Raw genomic sequence first — 24,703 nt, forward strand, 5'->3', positions numbered from 1 at the left:
ATCAAATCTCAGCCTAAAATTAAGAGGCCTTAAGAATCTCTTTCAGCTGTAGGACCTGTTTTACCTTTCCACTCTGCTTTTAATATTTTAGCAGAATTGTCTCGTTTGATGCTTATTCCCATTTGCAAATTATGATGCTGGGATAGACATTCCTAGGCTCAGTGGCTGGAGTGAAGAGATGCTAAATCCCAGGGTTCTAATGGATATCTTTCATAACTAGTTCTCAAACCCTTGAAATGTGACCTCTTTTAGAAAGAAGTAGAACCTGTGGAGGCAAATGGGGAAAGTTATCACAAATGCTTATATTGCTTAAGTTCTCTTACTGGAGCGAGGAAGTGCAGAGGTGGGGCTCCTGTTTCCTTTATTGAAATATGGTTATGCAGTAGAAAAACATAATTTTTGGTTGGACCCCAGACAGTTTTTGTTTTTAGTTTTTCAGTTAATTAGGAGTGTAGTAGACTTTTTGTGGTGGTGGTGTTGAAGACGGTCTTGCTGTGTCGCCCAGGCTGGAGTACAGTGGCATGATCTCAGCTCGCTACAGCCTCTGCCTCTTGGGTTCAAGGGATTCTTGTGCCTCAGCCTCCCTTGTAGCTGGGATTACAGGTGTGCATCACTGTGCTTGGCTAATTTTTGTATTTTTAGTAGAGATGGTGTTTTGCCATGTTGGCCAGGCGGTTCCTGAACAGCTGGCCTTGAGTGATCTGCCCGCCTCGGCCTCCCAAAGTGTTGGGATTACAGGTGTGAGCTACCATGCCTGGCTATTTATTTATTTATTTATTTAGAGACAGGATCTCACTTTGTCACCAGAATGCAGTGGTGCAGTCTTGGTTCACTGCAGCTTCGATCTCCCGGGCTCAAGGGATCCTCCCACTTTAGCCTCCTGAGTAGCTGGGACTACAGTGCCACCATACTCGGCCACTGTTCTTAAAATCTATGTTAGTTTATTAATGATCCTTTGTTTTGTAAGTTAGACGTGAGATTTTGCAAGCAGCTTGTTCAGTGGAATTTTTAATTCAGAGTCCTTGAAATCTTTTTTTGGTGTCATGGTTTTGACTTGGATAATATAGGGAAGAGTCAGACTATGTTTGAAATAACGTATGCTTTTTATCTTGAGACAATTGGATTATAAGAATATGTTCAATACTTTGGATTTTAACCTTTCTGGATCTCTTCATTTAGAGTTTAAGTTCAAAGACTGTGATTCTGTTTTTAGGACTGCTAAGATACAGGTAAAGAAAATTTATTTTACAAATGAGGGAGAGAATAACTTATGGTAAGGTTTATAGTCAACTTGAAAAGTTGTAGTTAAGATTAGCATAGATTTTTTTGGGGTGGGGCATGATCATTTAGAACTCAGATTAGATTAAACTAAGTTTTCAGCAAATATACCTAAGATTTATTTTGCTGAGAGGTGAGACTTGAAGGGAGAGTTTGAAAGCTTTGAAAACTGCTTTTTTGTATTGGCTTATGCTGGGATTTGTATGCATTTAAAGCATATATAATACTGCTGTAAATAAAAATGGTGGTGTTGACAAGATTTGAGTTATTTCTTTTCACAAGTGGTTTTGAATTTGGGGTGATTAAATCATGCCAGTTTGAGTGTTTTACCTTGGACCTAAAGACAAATGTTCAAGATGGCTGACCATGATAAATATAGACTGCCTGTATCTCACTGAGCTATCTTATGAAGGAATCCTCATTGCCTTTGAATCTGTCATGAATGCCATCTTCTTCTTCTTATTATTATTATACTTTAAGTTCTGGGTTACATGTGCGGAACGTGCAGTTTTGTTACATAGGTATACACATGCCATAGTGGTTTGCTCACCCATCAACCCATCATCTACGTTAGGTATTTCTCCTAATGTTATGCCTCCCCTGGACGCCCATCCCCCATAGACCCTGATATATGATGTTCCCCTCCTTATTATATCCATGTGTTCTCATTGTTCACCTCCCACTTATGAGTGAGAACATGTGGTGTTTGGTTTTCTGAGCTTGTGATACTTTGCTGAGAATGATGGAATGATGGTTTCCAGCTTCGTCTATGTCCCTGCAAAGGACATGAACTCATCCTTTTTTATGGCTGCATAGTATTCCATGATGTGTATGTGCCACATTTTCTTAATCCAGTCTATCACTGATGGACATTTGGGTTGATTCCAAGTCTTTGCTGTTGTGGTTAATGCTGTGATAAACGTTGTGCATGTGTCTTCATAGTAGAATGATTTATAATCCTTTGGGTATATGCTGAGTAATGGGATTGCTGGGTCAAATGGTACATCTAGTTCTAGATCCTCGAGGAATCGCTACACTGTCTTCCACAATGGTTGATCTAGTTTACACTCCCAACAGTGTAAAAGCATTCCTATTTTCCCGCAACCTCTCCAGTATCTGTTGTTTCCTGACTGTTTAATGATCGCCATTCTAACTGGCATGAGATGGTATCTCATTGTGGTTTTGATTTGCATTTCTCTAAAATGTCTTTTTTTGAGAAGTGTCTGTTCATATCCTTTGCCCATTTTTTAATGGGGTTGTTTGCTTTTTTCTTGTGAATTTGTTTAAGTTCTTTGTAGGTTCGGGATATTAGCCTTTTGTCAGATTTACAGATTGCAAAAATTTTCTCCCATTCTGTAGGTTGCCTGTTCACTCTGATGATAGTTTCTTTTGCTGTGAAGAAGCTCTTTAGTTTAATTAGATCCTATTTGTCAATTTTGGCTTTTGTTGCCATTGCTTTTGGTGTTTTAGACATGAAGTCTTTGCCCATGCATGTGTCCTGAATGGTATTGCCCAGGTTTTCTTCTAGGATTTTTATGGACCTAGGTCTTATGTTTAAGTCTTTGATCCATCTTGAGTTGATTTTTCTATAAGGTGTAAGGAAGGGGTCCAGTTTCATTTTTCTGCATATGGCTAGCCAGTTTTCCCAGCACCATTTGTTAAATAGGGAATCTTTTCCCCATTGCCTGTGTGTGTCAGATTTGTCAAAGATCAGATGATGGTAGATGTGTGGTTTTATTTCTGAGGCCTCCGTTCTGTTCCATTGGTCTATATATCTGTTTTGGTACCAGTACCATGCTGTTTTGGTTACTGTAGCCTTGTAGTAAAGTTTGAAGTCAGGTTGCATAATGCCTCCAGCTTTGTTCTTCTTGCCCAGGATTGTCTTGGCTATGCAGGCTCTTTTTTGTTTCCATATGAAGTTTAAAGTAGTTTTTTCCAATTCTGTGAAGAAAGTCAGTGGTAGCTTGATGGGGATAGCATTGAATCTATAAATTACTTTGGGCAGTAAGGCCATTTTCACGTTATTGGTTCTTCTTATCCATGAGCATGGAATGTTTTTCCATTTGTTTGTGTCCTCTTTTATTTCGTTGACCAGTGGTTTGTAGTTCTCCTTGAAGAGGTCCTTCACATTGTAAGTTGGATTCCTAGGTATTTTATTCTCTTTGAAGCAGTTGTGAATGGGAGTTCACTCATGATTTGGCTGTTTGTCTGTTATTGGTGTCTAGGAATGCTTCTGATTTTTGCACATTGATTTTGTATCCTGAGACTTTGCTGAAGTTGCTTATCCCCTGAAGGACTTTTTGGCCTGAGACGTCAAACAGAGATACTTTGACTTCCTCTCCTCCTGTTTGAATACCATTTATTGCTTTTTCTTGCCTGATTGCCCTGGCCAGAACTTCCAATACTATGTTGAATAGGAGTGATGAGAGTCACTTGTCTTATGTCGGTTTTCAAAGGGAACGCTTTCAGCTTTTACCCATTCAGTGTGATATTGGCTGTGGGTTTGTCATAAATAGCTTTTGTTATGTTGAGATACGTTCCATCGATACCAAGTTTATTGAGAGTTTTTAGCATGAAAAGCTGTTGAATTTTGTTGAGTGCCTTTTCTGCATCTATGGAGATAATCATGTGTTTTTTGTCGGCGGTTCTGTTTATGGGATGGATTATGTTTATTGATTTGCGCGTATGTTGAACCAGCCTGTCATTCCAGGGATGAAGCCAACTTGATCGTGATGGATAAACTTTTTGATGTGCTGCTGGATTTGATTTGCTGGTATTTTATTGAGGATTTTCGCATCAGTGTTCATCAGGGATATTGGTCTAAAATTCTCTTATTTTTTGTTGTGTCTCTGCCAGGTATCATTTGGTATCAGGATGATGCTGGCCTCATAAAATGAGTTAGGGAGGATTCCCCTTTTTTCTGTTGATTGGAATAGTTTCAGAAGGAATGGTACCAGCTCCTCTTTGTACCTCTGGTAGAATTCGGCCGTGAATTTGTCTGGTCCTGGACTTTTTTTGGTTGGTAGGCTATTAATTATTGCCTCAGTTTCAGAGCCTGTTATTGGTCTCTCCAGAGATTCAACTTCCTGGTTTAGTCTTGGGAGGGTGTATTCTCCAGGTATTTATCCATTTCTTCTAGATTTTCTAGTTTATTTGCGTAGAGGTGTTTATAGTATTCTTTGATGGTATTTTGTATTTCTGTGGGAAATACAGAAATCGGTGGTGATATCCCGTTTGTCATTTTTTATTGCATCTATTTGATTCTTCTCTCATTTCTTCTTTATTAGTTTTGCTAGTGGTCTATCTATTTTGTTGATCTTTTCAAAAAATCAGCCTCTGGATTCATTGTTTTTTTTTTTTTTTAAAGGTTTTTTTGTGTCTGTCTCCTTCACTTCTGCTTGGATCTTAGTTATTTCTTGTCTTCTGTTATCTTTTGAATTTGTTTGCTCTTGCTTGTCTAGTTCTTTTAATTGTGATGTTAGGATGTTGATTTTAGATCTCTCCTGCTTTCTCTTGTGGGCATTTAGTGCTCTTTCCCTCTAAACACTGCTTTAAAGGTGTTCCAGAGATTCTGGTATGTTGTGTCTTTGTTCTCATTGGTTTCAAATAACTTATTTCTTTTTGCCTTAATTTTGTTACGTACCAAGTAGGCATTCAGGAGCAGGTTGTTCAGTTTGTGCAGTTGTGTGGTTTTGAGTGAGATTCTTAATCCTGAGTTCTAATTTGATTGCAGTGTGGTCTGAGAGACATTTGTTGTGATTTCTGTTCTTTTACATTTGCTGAGGAGTGTTTTACTCCCAGTTATGTGGTCAGTTTTAGAATAAGTGCAATGTGGTGCTGAGAAGAATGTATATTCTGTTGACTTGGGGTGTAGAGTTCTGTAGGTGTCTATTAGGTCTGCTTGGTCCAGAGCCGAGTTCAAGTCCTGAGTATCCTTGTTAATTTTCTGACTCCTTGATCTGTCTAATATTGACAGTGGGGTGTTAAAGTCTCCCATTATTATTTTGTGGGAGTCTTAAGTCTCTTTGTAGGTGTCCAAGGACTTGCTTTATAAATCTGGGTGCTCCTGTATTGGGTGCGTATATATTTAGGTTAGCCCTTCTTGTTGAACTGATCACTTTACCATTGTGTAATGGCCTTCTTTGTCTCTTTTGATCTTTGTTGGTTTAAAGTTTGTTTTATCAGAGACCGGGATTTTTTTTTTGCTTTCCATTTGCTTGGTAGATCTTCCTCCATCCCTTTATTTTGAGCCTGTGTATGTCTTTGCACATGAGATGGGTCTCCTGAATACAGCACACTGATGGATCTTGACTGTTCATCCAGTTTGCCAGTCTGTGTCTTTTAATTTTGGCACTTAGCCCATTTACATTTAAGGTTAATATTGTTATGTGTGAATTTGATCCTATCATGATGCTAGCTGGTTATTTCACCCATTAATTGATGCAGTTTCTTCTTAGCATCGATGGTCTTTATAATTTGGCATGTTTTTGCAGTGGCTGGTACCGGTTGTTCCTATCCATGGTTAGTGCTTCCTTTAGGAGCTCTTGTAAGGCAGGCCTGGCGGTGACAAAATCTCTCAGCATTTTCTTGTCTATAAAGGATTTTATTTCTCCTTCACTTATGAAGCTTAGTTTGACTGGATATGGAATTCTGGGTTGAAAATTCTTTTCTTTAGGAACGTTGAATGTTTTCCGCCACTCTCTTCTGGCTTATAGGGTTTCTGCCGATAGATCCGCTGTTAGTCTGATGGCCTTCCCTTTGTGGATAACCCAACCTTTCTCTCTGGCTGCCCTTAACATCTTTTCCTTCATTTCCACCTTGGTGTATCTGACAATTATGTGTCTTGGGGTCGCCCTTCTCGAGGAGTATCTTTGTGGTGTTCTCTGTATTTCCTGAATTTGAATTTTGGCCTGCCTTGCTACGTTGGGGAAGTTCTCATGGTTAATATCCTTAAGAGTGGTTTCTAATTTGGTTCCATTCTCCCCATCACTTTCAGGTACACCATTCAAACATAGATTTGGTCTTTCCACATAGTGCCATATTTCTTGGAGGCTTTGTTCATTTCTTTTCACTCTTTTTTCTCTAATCTTGTCTTCTCGCTTTATTTCATTCATTTGATCTTCAGTCACTGATATCCTTTCTTCTGCTTGATCGAATCGGGTATTGAAGCTTGTGTGTGCTTCACCAAGTTCTTGTACTATGGTTTTCAGCTCCATCAGGTCATTTAAGCTCTTCTCTACATTGTTTATTCTAGTTAGCCATTTGTCTAATCTTTTTTCAGAGATTTTGGCTTCCTTGCAATGGGTTAGAACAGGCTTCTTTAGCTTGGAGAAGTTTGTTATTACTGACCTTCTGAAGCCTACTTCTGTCAGCTTGTCAAACTCATTCTGCGTCCACTTTTGTTCCCTTGTTGGCGAGTAGTTGTGTTTCTTTGGAGGAGAAGAGGTGTTACGGTTTTTGGAATTTTCAGCCATTCTGCTGTGTCCCCATCTTTGTGGTTTTATCTACCTTTGGCCTTTGATGTTGGTGACCTACAGATGAGGTTTTGGTGTGGATGTCCTTTGAGTTGATGTTGATGCTATTCCTTTATGTTTGTTAGTTTTCCTTCTAACAGTCAGGTCCCTCAGCTGCACATCTGTTGGAGTTTGCTAGAGGTCCACTCCAGACCCTGTTTGCTTGGGTATCACCAGCAGAGGCTGCAGAACAGCAAATATTGCTGCCTGATCTTCCTCTGGAAGCTTCGTCCCAGAGGGACAGCTGCCTATATGAAGTGTCTGTCGGCCCCTACTGTGAGATGTCTCCCAGTTAGGTTACACGGGGGTCAGGGACCCACTTGTAGAGGCAGTCTGTCCGTTCTCAGAGCTCAAATGCTGTGCTGGGAGAACCACTGCTCTCTTCAGAGTTGTCAGATAGGGATGTTTATGTCTGCAGAAGCTGTCTGCTGCCTTTTGTTCAGCTATGCCTTGCCCCCAGAGGTGGAATCTAAAAGAGGCAGTAGGCCTTGCTGAGCTCTGGTGGGTTCTGCCCAGTTTGAGCTTCCCTGCTGCTTTGTTTACACTGTGAGCATGGAACTGCCTACTCAAGCCTTAGCAATGGCAGACGCCCCTCCCCCCACCAAGCTCCTACATCTTAGGTTGATCTCAAACTGCTGCCCTGGCAGTGAGCAAGGCTATGTGGGTGTGGGACCCCCTGAGTCAGGCATGGGAGGGGATCTCCTGGTCTGCTGGTTGCGAAGAGCATGGGAAAAGCACAGTATTTGGGCAGGAAGGTATCACTCCTCCAGGTACAGACACTCATGCCTTCCCTTGGGTAGGAAAAGGAAATCCCCTGATCTCTTGTGCTTCCTGGGAGAGGCGACACCCCGCCCTGCTTCGGCTCGCCCTCTGTGGGGTGCACCCACTGTCCAACCAGTCCCAGTGAGATGAACCAGGTACCTAAGGTGGAAATGCAGAAATCACCTGTCTTCTGCATCGATCTTCCTGGGAGTTGTAGACCAGAGCTATTCGGCCATCTTGGAAGCAACCATGAATGCCATCTTGCAAACAAAGGTGTTAATTGGTCGCAGACATTCACTGGCTTTTGTGTATATTAATACTTCTGTGAATTTAAATGGATATAAATATTGGTTATAATATGTTACTAGTGCATTTGGATATTCATTTATCTAGCAGTTTATATTTCACAGAGAAAAATACTCATAAATATTATATTACTTTTCTTTTATTAGGTTAGTTGGAATTCAGTTAGTATTTTTAAATGAAAATTGTCATAATGGAAGAATAACAGGAAAAAGTAAAAGTCCAATAAGTGAGCCTAAGGACTTATATTGTACTGAGAATTGGTTTTAGATTTGTCAGGGAAGAGAGAAGAAACAGTAGACATTTTTGTGTACATTGAAGTCACTAAAAGAACAATGTAAAGCTCTTTTAGATCAGATACTAGGTAGCATAATTCAGAGAATCGATTAAGAATTGAGAAAACAACATGGTGATTGTGGACTGTACCTGGTCAAGTAGGAGGTGGCTCTTGTGCCTGAATTGAAGAAAGCCTTTGAATTGCTACTAGGTATGAGAGAAGGTAAAAAAGGGAAGAAGAGAGCTATGAGTGAATAGAGACCCTGGAGCCAGTAATCTGCTTGTAATTGGGCCTCAGTTCAGAATGTGTTGGATTATTTAAGTTTTATATCTGTTAACCCCAAGTTAACATTCTTTTCTCGACCTGAGCTTTCTCTGAGAGGTCTTCTACTTTGTGAAAAAGAAGATTCAGGGAACTTAAAACTCAAAGCCTTACTTTCCTAAACACAGAAGGATCTGAAGAGAGTCAGAATTATTAAACATTTTTATTTGCACACATTTTATTTTCAAGTAAAATAAGATCTTGAGGAAAGCCCTAAGACCTTTTAGAATTGGATGGATAAGGTCAGACTTTTATGGGCTCACAATTTGCTATTTGACCATGGGCAAATCTAACATTCTTCCTATTACCTATAATGTGGTAACAGTATTGTCTACCTCATGGGATTGAAACTAAGCATTGTGTCTGGTCTATGGAATGACTGAATACATGGGAGTTTAAAAAATGACTTATAATCGAAACAAGTAATTGAAGTAATCACATGTGATAAACGAAAAATAATTTGTACTCAAGAATATGGTTTATTTTTGCCAGGCACAGTGGCTGATGCCTGTAATCCCAGCACTTTGGAGGCCAAGGAGGGCGGATCACCTGAGGTCAGAAGTGCAAGACCAGCCTGGCCAACACGGTGAAACCGCGTCTCTGCTAAAAATACAAAAATTAGCCAGACGTGGTGGCAGGTGCCTGTAATTCCAGCTACTCGGGAGGTTGAGGCAGGAGAATTGCTTGAATCTGGGAGACAGAGGTTGCAGTGAGCCGAGATTGTGCCACTGCACTCCAGCCTGAGTGACAAGAGTGAGACTCCATCTCAAAAATAAATAAATAAATAGATACATAAATAAATAAATAATTTAGTTTACCTTGTATATTTTGGCAGTTTTCTCTATTTAATTCCTTATAGTTCTCATTAAAAAAAATTTTTTTTTCCTTTCTTCCGTTAGGAGACAAGGATGGCAGCAAGGTGACCACAGTGGTGGCAACTCCTGGGCAGGGTCCAGACAGGCCACAAGAAGTCAGCTATACAGACACTAAAGTGATTGGAAATGGATCATTTGGTGTGGTATATCAAGCCAAACTTTGTGATTCAGGAGAACTGGTCGCCATCAAGAAAGTATTGCAGGACAAGAGATTTAAGGTAAAACCTCTGGTATTTCATGTATTTTTTTGCTGTCATAATATATGTACCATAAATGATTATTTTTTGGTTGTTTCTTTTTGCTTCAAATTTCTTCTATTGTGTACATTTTTGTCCAGCTCAAGCATTACAATGATTTTGTTTCTAGTCATGTATTTTGTAGAGAGAAAATTCACTGAAGATTGCAATATTACTTTTGTAGTCATTATAAATGACATATATATATATAAATCCTGTGAAAGGTAAGTTAAAATTTCTTAATTTATACTTTAAAAAGCGACCTGTCCCCGCCCTTGTATTGTACTGTGTTGATGTAGACCAGAGGAACACTGCCTGTAGCATATAAAAGTATTTTGTGTAGTTTCCTATGCTTCCTTTCTTGAAAAAATTTTTTAATTCATGGTGCAACTTGTGTTAGTATATTTTTGCATCTCTATAAAGGAATGCCTGACATTGAGTAATTTATAAAGAAAAGAGGTTTAAGTGGCTCACAGTTCTGCAAGCTGTACAGAAAGTGTGGTGCAGACATCTGCTTCTAATAATGTCTCAGGAAGCTTCTAATCATGGGCAGAAGGTAAAGAGCGAGTAGGTGCATCACATGGCGAGAGCTGAGCCAGAGCATGAAGGGGGAGATCCAGACTTTATTATTATTTTTATTGTTGTTATTATTTTGTAGAAACAGGGTTTTGCCATGTTGTCCAAGCTAGTCTCAATCTCCTGAGCTCAGGCAATTTGCCTGTCTCAGCCTCCCACAGTGCTGGGATTACAGGCATGAGCCACCATGCCCGTCCCCAGACTCTCTTAAATAACCAGATCTCCTGTGAACTGAGTGGAAACTCACTCTTCAACAAGGGGATGGTGCTAACCCATTCGTAAGGGGTTGACCCCCTTGATCCAATACCTCCCACCAGGCTCTACCTCCAACACTGGAGATTACATGTCAACATGTGGTTTGGAAAGGGGTAAACATCCAAACCATGTGACAACACTATCCATTTTTCTTGTAACTTTTTTTTTTTTTGCTATCTTCCTTTTTCTTGTCCTTCTGCCTCTAGACACTAGCAATCCCAAGGTTCAGTTCTTGTCATCTATTTGCTTTTTCTGTACCTCATTAGGGGAGCCTATGCATGGAAGCTCAGATGTTATCTCTATGTTGTGGTATAGCAGAGACAGGCAGAAGACACTGGCTGCTGTAATTAAGCCTCTGCCACTATCAACATTGCTCCCTTTCCTACCCTTCCCACCTCTGCAACATTTTATTGAGAGCTTCCTATGTGCTAAGACCTATGGTAAACATGAAGGCATATAATAATAAGAAGTGATCACTGTTCTGTTCTAACACCAGTTATACCACATTCTAGTGTCCATCTGCTGTAAATGTCTAGAACATTCTAAAGAGTTTTAAAAAATTCAGTCGTTTTTGTTTTCAGTTCTCACCTCTCCCCCAAGTACTAGTCTTATGTTGTCAAATACCCACTGGATCTTGGTATCTGAATGTTGTACTGTTATCTCAAATTGGCAAGTCATCTTATCTAACCACGGCTTAACTTTTAAGACTCAATGGAAATCTCTCCTACTGGTTCCCAGAACTTTGGATTTGCTTTTTCTTTTTAATGGTTTTATAATTCACTGTTATTCAGACTATTCCATTCGCTCATCCCTAATATCCAGTCATTGTTTAACTTGATTTTCTTTTTTCCTCATACTGTCGTGTGGCTGTGTCTCTTCTTTTTCTTTCTCTTCACTACTATTCTTGTCAGACCCTGTCATTATTTGGCTTAACCACTTATAAACGTCTACCTTAGTCTTCTCCTTTCTAATCTCTTCTGCATACTAAGACTAGAATAATCCCAGAGGTTTCACTGGTCATGTTGTTTCTCTTGCCCATAAATCTTCTATGGCTCTTCATAGTCTAGAAAGTAAAACCTGCCTAGTTTACTTGTGTACTCAGAAACTTGCATAGTCTTCCATTTTCTCCAGATACTTAACTTTCCAAACTTTTTATATTACTGGCCTTGAAATATGTTCTTCTCTATGACCACTCTGCTTTTATTCAGCGTTTCTATCACTCCCATTCTCCTGCTATGTAAATTCTGTACATCTGTGAAAACTCAGGTCAAATTCTTCCTGTATGACACTTACCAGATGATTCAAGTCAGCTACGGAGATCTTGCTATTCTAAATTCCTTGAGCCCTTATTGTCCATAAACTAGGAAATTCCATATTTTTTATGACAGCATCTCCATTTTAAAAATATTTGTCTCCTAAATACCCACACATTCCATTTTGGGGGATTAGTAGTTAATGATGATAGCAAATACTTGCTTATTATATGTATTTTTTGACATGAGTAGTTTTACGTAATTCTTACCTAATATTAGTACTGTGTGATTGATATTGTTATCATTTGGATAAGGAAACCTAAGTAGAAAGAAATTTTAAATTAACTTGTCCAGGGTCACACAGTTGGCAAGTGGACGGATGGGCAAAGATTCGAATCTAGACAGACTCTGCAGTGCCTTAACACATTTTATCCTCACTGTATCAAACCCCTCTACCCCTTCTCTCTTTCTCTCACAGTATTAATCCTCTTTCTATATCATAGTATCAGATTCTCACAGTGTCATACCTCTTTCTATCAAAGTATTTAAACCACACCCTCTTTCTCCTTCTCAAGAAAGAGAGAGGTTGGTTTTATTTCATTCTCTCATGGTTGCATTATATTTTATTGTGTGGATATACCCTAATTAGCCATTGTTCAATTGATAGCTATTAAAAATTTTTTTCCCTACCAAACATTGTATGTATGTGCTTTATCAGAATACAGTTTATAAAAGTAAAATTCTAGGGTTGAAGAGTAGGAGAGCACTTTAAACCTTGATATAGGCTGCCTTCTAGTTAGATTTTATCCGTTTAAATGTACCTTATTTGAATATGAGTAATGCCCATTTTCTGTGTAGCCTTTAGATATTAGGAATATTTTTATGTTTTTCAATTCTGTAGGTGAAAAATTGTTTTTGTTACTTTCTTTTCTGTTTTAAATTTTCTGTAGAGATGCATCTCACTACATGGCCCAGGTTGGTCTCGAGCTCCTGGCCTAAACTGGTTCTCCCTCTTGGCTTCCTAAAGTGGTGGGATTATGGTCTGAATCACCATGCCTGGCCCTGAAAAAATTTTTTAATTTACAACATCATTTTACATGTTGTGACTCTTTTTACCCCCTTTTAGAGTGTGTGTCTTCCTTACTCATTTGTTAAAACCCATTTAAAATGTAATAATGTAGAGCAACAAAGATTTTATTACCTCCGTGCTTCTGTGCGTTGGAAATTGAGGCATGGCGTAGCTAGGAACCTCTGGCCCAGGGCCTCTCACCAGACGGTAATCCAGGCATCAGCCGGGGCTGCAGTCTCATCTGAAGGTTTGTTTGAAGGAGGAAATATCTGTCCCCAAGTGTACTATGTGATTGTCGGCAGACTTTCGTCCCTTTCCACACGGGCCTGTTCACTGGGCTTTCTGAGGTCTTGCCAGTTAGCTTCCCACATGGCAAGGGATCCACTGGAAAAATAGTAAGCCCAAGACAGAAACCAAAAGTTTTTTTCTAACCTAATATTGGTGAGGTGATTAAACAAGGGTGTGAATACCAGGAGGCAGGTATCATTTAGGGCCATCCTAGAAGCTGCCTCCACAATAATATGAACCATCTGTGAGAAAAAATAATTTGTTTGTGTTGACTTTGCTTGTGATATCTTTTGCTTTTCAGATATTGTTGATTTGGGCTTCGGCATAATGCTGAGAAAGGGCCTGTTGTATCTTATAAATAATGTCCTTTTCTCTAGGAATTTTATTTTCACATATTTCTTTAATCTTTCTGGGGTTATATTTTGGGATGTAGTATAAAGTAGTAATATAAGTTAACCTTTCCCCAAGTAGTAGGTCATTTGTCTCAGAAACCATTTTTATAAAGTTTATCCTTTTCCCACTGGTGGGCAAATGGCATTTTAAAAACCATGTATTATGTTACCGTATATACACTGGATTTTCTTCTGGGGTTCCTTTTCTTTTCCACTGATTTGTCCATTTTGGCTTATGTAACACTTATCTGATGATGAGAACTAACAGCGTATTTTGAGTGTTCCTTGTTTTTTCTCTTAAAAAAATCTGTGTATCAAATATCATTAGCCTGTGATGTTTCTCCTGCAGCCCCAACAAAACAAAAACAAACTTTAGATTTGATTAAAATTGTGTAAAATTTGCAGATCACTTGGGCAGAAATTGTACAGATTTACAGTATTCACCCTTCCCATCTAGAAATATGATAATTCTCTGCATTAATCCAATTTTTGATATAAAACTTTATAGTTACGTAGGTTTTAAACTTTTCTTACTTATTTTATCTAGTTATGTGTAGTAATTTTTTTGTTGCTCTTGGGAATGGGAGTCTTCCTCCATGCAAATACATCTTATATGTAAGTACAAGTCTTCCTCCATGTAAATACGTCTTGTTTTAACCACTTGAACACTGCCTCCTCCATTTGTTTTGAACTTGGGCATCTTCTAGATGCATTTAATGTGCTGATGCCCTTTAGGAGGGTACTTTACTATGTTGCTTTTCTCAATATTATTACGTGTTCATTATAATTTTCTTCCAGCCTGGGGGACAGAGTGAGACTCCGTCTCAAAAAACCAAAAAAAAAAAAATTATTTCCGGCTTAGGCCGGGCATGGTGGCTCATGCCTGTAATCCCAGCACTTTGGGAGGCCCAGGCAGGTGGATCACAATGTCAGGAGATCAAGACCATCCTGGCCAACATAGTGAAACCCTGTCTGTACTAAAAAATACAAAAATTAGCTGGGCATGGTGGCTGAGGCAGGAGAATCACTTGAACCTGGGAAGCAGAGGTTGCAGTGAGCTGAGATCACGCCACTGCACTCCAGCCTGGTGACAGAGTGAGACTAGACTCCGTTTCCCAAAAACAAAAAAAAAATATATATATATATATAAAATTTCAGGCTTAACATTGCCATTACTATACATAATTTCCTTAAACCTTTTATCCAGATTTCCAAATACTAATATTTATCACACTCACTTTTACAGTTTCTTCCTCTCTATATATATTATTTTTATGTTTTTCAGGTAAAGTCTTGCCATATAACCCAGCTGGAGTGCAGTGGTATGGTCACGGCTACTGCAGCCTCCAACTCCTAGGCTTTAGTGATTCTCCTATCTCAGCCTCCCAAATAGATAACCATAGGTGTGTGCCACCACACCCAGCTAGTTTTGAATTTTTTTTTTTTTTTTGGTAGAGACAATGTCTCCCTGTTTTGCCCAGGCTGGTCTCAAACTCCTGGGCTTAAGCGATCCTCCTGCCTTGGCCTCCTAAGGTACTGGGATTATAGACGTGTGTGCGTGGCCGCACATATTATTTCCTGAAATGTTTGAATGCAGCTTTTAAGTGTGAGGCTCTTTTATCCCTAAATTATTCAGTGTCTTAAATGTCCCAAAATGTCCCAAATGTCCTTAAATGTCCCTTAAATGTCCCAAACTTAGAGACATTTGCTTATGTAACCACATAATTATTTAAAAAATCAAGAAATTAACAATTGTACAATAGTATTATCTAATGTACAGGCTTTATTGAAATATGTCCAGTTGTTCCAAAAATGTCCATTGTAGCACAAGAAAATCCTGGGTCATGTGTTTAGTTGTGATATCTCTAGTCTTCTGTACCAGGAAGAGTTCCTCACTTACTGTCTTTCATGACATTCATGTTTTTGAACAGTATATGACAGCTATTTGGGTTTGTGTAATGTTTCCTCATAATTAGGTTCAGCATATTCATTTTTGGAAAGAATATCATAGAAATGATTTTTTTCTTCTTAAGGCATTATATCAGGAGACCCATGATGCCTGTCTGTCTAGTTAATGATGATATTGACTTCTATCACTTAAGGTAGTGTTTGCTTAGGTTTCTTTACTGTAGAGTTACTGTTTTTTCTCTTCATCATTAATAAGGAATCTGTAGGGAAATACTTTTAGACTATGTAAATAACCTTTTTCTCATACGGCTTTTACCAACTAGTTTCAGTACTCATTAATGAGCTTTTGTTAGAATCAGTTATAGTAATGGCTACAAATGGTGATTTCCTAATTCTTTTTTTCCTTCTTTATTTATTAATTAGATTCTACTCTAAGGATTATGAGGAAAGCTTTTCCCTTCTCTCATTTATTTGTATATATCATATGGACTCATTGTTTCTTATTTTATTAAATGGGTTCTAATTTTAGTTATTTATTTTGATACCCAGATTGCTTCAGGCCAAGCGCGATGGCTCACGCCTGTAATCCCAGCACTTCGGGAGGCTGAGGCGGGTGGATCACGAAGTTAGGAGATTGAGACCATCCTGGCTAATATGGTGAAACCCCGTCTCTACTAAAAAGTAGAAAAAATTAGCCGGGCGTGGTGGCGGGTGCCTGTAGTTCCAGCTACTAGGGAGGCTGAGGCAGGAGAATGGTGTGAACCTGGGAGGTGGAGCTTGCAGTGAGCTGAGATTGTGCCACTGCACTCCAGCCTGGGCAACAGAGTGAGACTCCACCTCAAAAAAAAGAAAAAAAAAAAATTGCTTCAGATTTGGCCAGTGAAAGCCCTTTCAAGCTGGATCTAGATCCTCTTAGCCAACAGAACTTAGACAATAGGTCTATGTGTGTTCACGTGCATGCAAGCATATTCACACGTGTTTTTTTTCTATATTTCTTTTTATTAAAAATTACTACTTTTAATTGCAGAGCAACATCACAGAGTTCACTCTAGCCTTCTGTATTTCTGTATTTGTAACTCTTCTTTCTGAAGTGAGAAAACCTGGCTGCTGTCATCCACAATATATTTACTTTATTTGCTCAATCCTAGAATTTACAAGCTAGTTTCAGAACTGCTAACTCATACCCCTGGGGGCAGAGTTCAGTGCTTGTGTGTTTTTTATCGTTAGTTTGAAAGGCATATGGGTTTTATATTATACTCAAAAAGTATTTGGATTTTTCTTTTTTTTTGTAATTTAAAATTTTCCCTACAGCATAGACTATTAATTTGAAGTAGTTAGGTTCATCTGTTTCTGTATGTATCACTTCTTAGAACTTCGCCCCCATTCCTTTTGATTAAAACAAATTATTTTATGTTTTCACTCTGTGAAACACTAATATGGTTCCAAAAGTCAGAAATCTAGTGTAGTTTCTTCTCAATTCTTTGTTTTATTTCCACTCGCTCCCTGTAGGTGGCCAACCTCATTATGTTCTGGCTTACTTTTCCTCAGTTTTGTTTTACACATACCTGCTCATTTATGCATTTTTTTTCTTCTTCCTTACACAGGAGGTAGCATATTGGAGATACTCTTTTGTACTTTGCTTTTTCTTTAAGCTATATTTCCTGGAATTCATTGCATTATCAGTTCAGAGATTTTTTTTCATCCTTTTTACAGCTGCTAAATGCCTCTCCATAAAGGTTATACCAATGTGCATTCTCTCTAGTTAAGTATGAGTGCCTGTTGGCCCATAGTTTTGGCTATAAAAGTTGCCTTACTTTTTAAAATTTTTGATAATCTCATAGGTGAGAAATGGTATCTCATTGTAGTTTTAATTTACAGTCTTCCTATTTTGAGTACACTTAAACATCTTTTCATGTATTCAAGGTCCATTTTATTTGTGTTTGTGAGTCTGTATGAATTGTCTTTTTTTTGGCCCATTTTAAAAATGCGATTTTGGTTTTTCCCAATCAACCCTGAAGAGTCCTTTATTATAGAATTTTACTTAGGTGTGATATATGTAAGTTTTACTTTGTGTATGGTAGGTTTTGTTTTGTTTTGTTTTTTGCTGTGTAAGAGTCCTTCCTCCCCTCTATGCAATTGACTTTATTGCTCTTTTATCTGGATTTTGTATTATTATAAAACTTTCCTGCTATCCTCAGGTAAGTCATATATATTTTCCACTAGTAGTTATCAGGGTTCAGTTTTTGCATTTAAATCCCTGATCCATTTGGTGTTTATTCCTATATATGGTATGAATTATGATCTAATTTTATCTTTTCTAAATCATTAACTGCTTGTCTGGGTACAGTTTAGTAGAAAGACTATCTTTGTTCCAGTTATTTGAGATGTTACTGTTATTATATGCTAAATTTCTACATGTGCTCGGCTCTATTTCTGGACTTCCCGTTTTATTCCACTAGGCTGTTTGCATATTCCTGTGTCACTACTATACTGTTTTAATTATAGAGGCTTCATAATATGTTGTCATGTCTGATAGGGTTAATCTGCCCTCGTAGCTTTTCTTTTTGGTGTTTTCCTACCTATTTTTACATGTTTATTTTTCTGTATGAATTTTGGCATCAGTTTATCTAACTTTATAAAAAAAAGTTGATCTTTTAAATTGGGATTTATTTATAAATTAATATAGGAAGAACTAATATATTTGTGAGCTTGAATTATCTTAGCCAGGGGTAAGAAATATTTTTCCATTTGTTCAAATCTACTTTTATGTCTTTCAGAAGTTTTGGCTTAGACTTTAGACATTGCTTAAGTTTATGCTTAAGTATTTTATTTTATTTTTTGTTGCTATTTTATAGGTTTTCTTGTTTTTTATTCTACATGTTAAAAAGTAATGGGCTGCTTTATACCAAGCTAAGTTTTTTCCTTGTATCACCCTTCCTTTGTGGAATTTAAGTATTCTTTGTTGTGGCCAAAAAACGAAATTTGATATGTCGACCTATTTGTTTCTCTTGATTATCATAAAATAGGAATTTCTCTGACAACTTAGAAGTCTATAGTTTTAACATCTGTGATTTACATAGCTGCTGCTTGGGATTGCCTTAAATAATTAGGTGTTTCCAGCAGAAGGTTGAAATAGGATCTCCTCCTTGTTCTATTAAATAAACCAACCTGCACAATCTCCTAATGGCAGTGAGAGGCAATTTTTTTTTTTTTTTTGGTGAATAGAAAAGAAGAGAGATAATGGTCGAAGATAAAAAGAAAACCAAGAATAATTATCCTGGTGTGCCAGTAGTCACATAAACTATACCTAAGACACTGGGCTTTTTAAAAGAATTTCTGGTATAATAAGCTTCATTTCAGTGGTATTTTATTTTTTTCCCACTGTGGTCCATCATACTGTGACAGAATACTTGAACCACCTAAACTTGGGCAGTTTGGAAGTGCTTGTGATAGAAAATGTTTGTGTTGTGGGGATAAAGATTGGGTAGGTACCTAATTAATGTAGGAGACCTGTACTGTTGTAATAAGAAAAACATCAGTCAATCCCAAAACCTCCTTATGGTTGTTGAGGCTGACTGTTCCAACTTGAAAATCGGTAAGTTGCATGTTTATTAGTGATATTGGCTTAATTTAATTCATTTCTCCTTTGAAGAAAGTCATAGGTTTCAAGTCTCCTGCCTAGTTTCACTTGTTCTGTAATTGGGATATAGAGGGATAGGGATGTGAGGTATCACTATTGTTAGGTTGTGAATGGAGAGCATAGTCTACTTTTAATACCATTTTATTTATTTATTTATTGGAGACAGAGTTTCACTCTTGTTGCCCAGGCTGGAGTGCAATGGTGCGACCTTGTCTCACTGCAACCTCCGCCTCCTGGGTTCAGGCGATTCTCCTGCCTCAGCCTCCCGTGTAGCTGGGATTGCAGGCATGCGCCACCACACCTGGCTAATTTTGTATTTTTAGTAGAGATGGGGGTTTCACCACATTGATCAGGCTGGTCTCGAACTCCTGACCTCAGGTGATCCACCCACCTCAGCCTCCCAAAGTGCTGGGATTACAAGCCTGAGCCACTGTACTTGGCTTAATACCATTTTAATACCTGCTTTTATAGCATTTTGGAGAGTGAGGAGAGATGATGTTTGTTTTTGATCCTTAAGGATGTGAGTATTCTCTGAATATATTCTGGAGAAAGCACCAGAGGAAGATTTTGGTCTACTACTTACTTAGTAATTTTGTAAGCTTGAGCATATCTATTGTGAGAGTTAAAGAAAGAGGAAAGAAACATGAAATGCGGCTGGCAGTTAAAGATAGGTTCACTTTAGACAAAACCTGAGAGGTGCTTCTGGCTGATTTTGGTCAGGAGCGCTTTCTGTTACAGATTAAGAATATATATTGGTTTTAGGGCGAGGGGCTTGTCACAAGCTTGGAATGTTTATGTGTGCGGAGAAGTTTATGGTGGGGTTGGAATCTCTCTGGGAGGAGGGGAGGGTTATCTTGGGGCAGACATCTTTCCGGCCAGGAGGGGTGTTATCTCGGGGCTAGCATCTTTCCAGCTGGAGGGGAGTTTATTTCGGGGCTAGCATGTCTCTGGTCAGGGAGAAGTTTGGAATATTTCTGGTTGGAGATGTTATTTGTGGTTTATGGTCATGCTGACCTTAGCCATTAGGCTGATGCCCTTTGGATTTAGGCAGTTTTTTATTAAGGTGAATTTTAGAATGAGGGGCTTGTCCAAGATGGCAGTGCTCCTGCTCTGTCAATCCAGACCTTATTGTTTGAGGAGGGATGGCATGTTCTTCTGGCTACTTGCTGCTGACTAGAGGATGGAAAGTTTTCTGGTCTCGGGTTGACTGTAGGAGCAATAACATCTGTAGATGTTTTTGGGTAGTTGTCTGTGAAATGGCCATGATCCTGTCAGATAAAAATCTTTGAAAAAGGTTAATTAGGCAGAGTAAGAACATTAGTCCTAGGCATATTATTAGAAGGGGGCCCAGGAATGGGAAGACACATGCTATGATTTTGTTTCCAAACAAAGAATCTGTTTGGTTTTGATATTTCCTTAGCTTTTTATTTCCTTTTTTTTGAGGTAGAGTCTTGCTCTGTCACCCAGGCTGGAGTACAGTGGCATGATCTCAGTTCACTGCAACCTCCAGCTCCCAGGTTCAAGCAGTTCTGTCTCAGCCTCCTGAGTAGCTGGAACTACAGGTGTCTGCCACTACACCTGGCTAATTTTTGTGTTTTTTAAGTAGAGAAGGGGTTTCACCTTGTTGGTCAGGGTGGTCTTGAACTCCTGACTTCAGGTGATCTACGTGTCTCAACCTCCCAAAGTGCTGGGATTACAGGTGTGAGCTACTGCGCTGGCAAGATCTCTTATTTCTTTACATTGATATTTATGACTTTTTGGAGGCTGTCAGGGGTTGCTTTCTTAGCTTTCCAGGCTTTGACTTGAGTGTGGTATATTTATTTAGGAGCTCATTCTTGTAACAGGTACTGTTTTAATTACCCTGGGTTCTGTGGATTCACTAGACGTGGGGGTGAAGGATTCTGGGCATCCTCAGTTCTTAGTTGTCAGCACTAGCAGTGAAGAGATTTCCTTCTCTGATGGTCGGGGGAGCTTAGAGGCAGCATCTGCTGAAACATCTAGTTTTCAGTTTATAGGGCTTTAAGAAAACCCAGCTTTTTTTTTTTTTAGAAACTTGTAGCTAGAAAATTAGAATTCAATTTAAGCAGTAGAAAATAATAAAAACTGAAAAATACTAGGCAACACTAGAATTAACAACAGGTGTGCTATGGTTTTTGAAATATAATTTTCTCTTTCCAGTTTCCCATTTTTATTAAAAGACATTTAAATCATGGTAGGAATAGTTTGCTTTATTATACTTGGCTTAATTATTTGCATACAGTGCAGCAAGAATAGTTATTTTTTACATAGGCCTTTTAAATTGGCTTTGATGGAACTTTGTTCCGTAGAAGGAATCTGAGAGAAAACCTTTTTAAAGCCAAGCCCAGTCCTGGATTTGTACTATCAAATACCTATGAGGTGGTGAATTTCTCTCCTCTTGAGGTCCCAAGATAACTTGGGATTCCTGGCCTAGAATGTCACTAGAAAGTGACATTCTTTACTTACCGCAGACCAGAAACCTTGTACAGGGACTGTGTATACAAAATATGAGGCCAGTTTTCCGAGGGCATTTTTGGCTTCATAAGTATGGTTCCTTAAAAGAAAGCATATTATTCCAGGTAAAGCCTTTTTAAAATAACCAGTTTTTCCAATTCTGTCCTGTTACAAAAGAAAACAGATTTTTAGTGCATTTATGCAAATATTGTAACTTAAGAATACTCACAGATAGTTTAAAAATTCTGGAGAAAATCAGATAGAGAGAAACAAGTATGTTCCAAATTTTGTTCATGGGAGTATACTAAATTGTTAAAAGTTGTTAATAGCTCAAAAGAAAAATTTCTTGGACTTTGAAAAGCAAAACAAAGGATTAGCAATCTTTTAAAACGTTAAAAAGATTAGTCTCCTGTTAGTTTAGTTCATGCAATTAATTCCTGTTGTGCTCAATATTAACATTTTATCTTTTCAAAAGTCCTGAACATTTTCCCTCTATTCTGATGTTACAGTTTCCAAAGTTATCAGAAACCCGCATTTAAGAGCACCTGTTAGAGCTTTATAGCTGATTATAAAACGACCTTTTAAAGAGGACCAAAGCAAGGCAACAATTGTTTATGGATGACAGAAAGTTTTAGGGTAGCCATAAAGACACATTTGACAAGGATGGCACACAATAATTTTAACATAACGATTGTAATTATTACTGATAACGTATGCTAATATGTATCAAAATTATACGAGTCTCCCATAACTTTGGAACACATATGAATAACTTACCAATATAGATCAAAGAAAGCCAAATGCCATTTTATATTTGACAATGCTTCCTGTATGATTTTATACCAGATAAGCTAAATTTCACTTTTATATTTGTCCTATTAATGTTAAACTCAATTTTAATAAAACCTTATAGACATATTTATCCGATATTAATATCTGACCATAAAACCTTGTAGACATATTTATCCAGTATTAATATCTGACCATAGGGTAGGATTTTTATAGACTCTTTAACCCTTTATAATTTTTTTAAAGAACAGGTTAGTGCTTTAAGAAAAACCCATTGTGCTTTTATTTTAATGCCCAGTTTACAGAAAAACTGGATGGTACCCCTTTAATTTTACCAACATGTTTACACACAGAATTCCCTTTATAATTAACGTTTCAAAACTCGCTTAAACCTTCAAAACAATTTTTTTAACCTTTTAATGTAGGTAAAAGTCTACATTCTTATGCCTCCTTATAATCCTTTTACGAAAAGTATATTTTACTTTCCTTACACACCTTGCACATAAACTGTTTTTTCAATAGCTTTAAATACATGTTACACTGTTAACTTTTTAAAATTGTTATTCTTCTTTAAGTTCTAGGGTACATGTGCACAACGTACAGGTTTGATACATAGGTGTACATGTGCCATGTTGGTTTGCTGCATCCATCAACTCATCATTTACATTAGGTATTTCTCCTAACACTATCCCTCCCCCAGCCCCCATCCCAGTGTGTGATGTTCCCCGCCCTGTGTCCAAGTGATCTCATTGTTCAGTACCCACCTATCAGTGAGAACATGCAATGTTTGGTTTTCTGTCTTTGTGATAGTTTGCTGAGAATGATGGTTTCCAGCTTCATCCATGTCCCTGCAAAGGACATGAACTTATCCTTTTTTATGGCTGCATAGTATTCCATGGTGTATATGTGCCACATTTTCTTTTTTTTTTTTTTTTTTTGAGGCGGAGTCTCGCTCTGTCGCCCGGACTGGAGTGCAGTGGCCAGATCTCAGCTCACTGCAAGCTCTGCCTCCCGGGTTTACGCCATTCTCCTGCCTCAGCCTCCTGAGTAGCTGGGACTACAGGCGCCCGCCACCTCGCCCGGCTAGTTTTTGTATTTTTAGTAGAGACGGGGTTTCACCGTTCTAGCCAGGATGGTCTCGATCTCCTGACCTCGTGATCCACCCGTCTCGACCTCCTAAAGTGCTGGGATTACAGGCTTGAGCCACCGCGCCCGGCCGCCACATTTTCTTAATCCAGTCTATCATTGATGGACATTTGAGTTGGTTCCAAGTATTTGCTATTGTGAATAGTGCTGCAATAAACATACATGTGCATGTGTCTTTATAGTAGCCTGATTTATTATCCTTTGGGTATAAACCCAGTAATGGGATTACTGGATCAAATGGTAATTCTAATTCTAGATCCTTGAGGAATCATCACACTGTCTTCCACAATGGTTAAACCAATTTACACTACCACCAACAGTGTAGAAGCATTCCTATTTCTCCACATCCTCTCCAGCATCTGTTGTTTCCTGACTTTTTAAATGATTGCCATTCTAACTGGTATGAGATGGTATCTCATTGTGGTTTTGATTTGCATTACTCTGATGACCAGTGATGATGAGCATTTTTTCATGTGTCTATTGGCTGCATAGATGTCTTCTTTTCAGAAGTGTCTGTTCATGTCCTTTGCCCACTTTTTGATGGGGTTGTTTGGTTTTTTCTTGTAAATTTGTTTGAGTTCTTTGCAGATTCTGGTTATTAGCCCTTTGTCAGATGAGTAGATTTTAAAAATTTTCTCCTGTTCTGTAGGTTGCCTGTTCACTCTGATGGTAGTTTATTTTGCCCTGCAGAAGCTCTTTAGTTTAATTGATCCCATTTGTCTATTTTGGCTTTTGCTGCCATTGCTTTTGGTGTTTTAGTCATGAAGTCCTTGCCCATGCCTATGTCCTGAATGGTATTGCCTAAGTTTTCTTCTAAGGTTTTTATGGTTTTTGGTCTAACATTTAAGTCTTTTATCCATCATGAATTAATTTTTCTATAAGGTATAAGGAAGGGGTCTAGTTTCAGTTTTCTGCATATGGCTAGCCAGTTTTCCAAGCACCATTTATTAAATAGCAAATTGTTTCCCCATTTCTTGTTTTTGTCAGGTTTGTCAAAGATCAGATGGTTGTAGATGTGTGGTATTATTTCTGAGGCCTCTGTTCTGTTTCATTGGTCTGTATGTCTGTTTTGGTACCAGTACCATGATTTTTTGGTTACTGTAGCCTTGTAGTGTAGTTTGAAGTCAGGTAGCATGATACTTCCAGTTTTGTTCTTTTTGCTAAGGATTGTCTTGGCAATGTGGGCTTTTTTTTTGATTTGATATGAAGTTTAAAGTAGTTATTTCCAATTCTGTGAAGAAAGTCATTGGTAGCTTGATGGGGATGGCATTGAATCTATAAATTATTTTGGGCAGTATGGCCATTTTCACGATACTGATTCTTCCTGTCCATGAGCATGGAATATTTTTC

General features: G+C 38.3%; 1 protein-coding gene across 4 annotated transcripts in view; it reads left to right on the forward strand.

Annotated features, from left to right (window-relative positions):
* The window catches only part of GSK3B (glycogen synthase kinase 3 beta), a 279,756-nt gene that overhangs the window by 84,936 nt on the left and 170,117 nt on the right, over positions 1–24,703 (forward strand). For all 4 annotated transcript variants that reach the window (XM_033211108.1, XM_033211110.1, XM_033211112.1 and 1 more), the window contains exon 2: positions 9,354–9,547. In XM_033211108.1, the coding sequence (XP_033066999.1) occupies positions 9,354–9,547 (194 nt within the window). The remainder of the gene's footprint in view (positions 1–9,353; positions 9,548–24,703) is intronic.

Source organism: Trachypithecus francoisi, unplaced genomic scaffold, assembly GCF_009764315.1.
Source record: "Trachypithecus francoisi isolate TF-2019V2 unplaced genomic scaffold, Tfra_2.0 Lachesis_group0, whole genome shotgun sequence".
Classification (NCBI taxonomy): Eukaryota; Metazoa; Chordata; class Mammalia; order Primates; family Cercopithecidae; genus Trachypithecus; species Trachypithecus francoisi.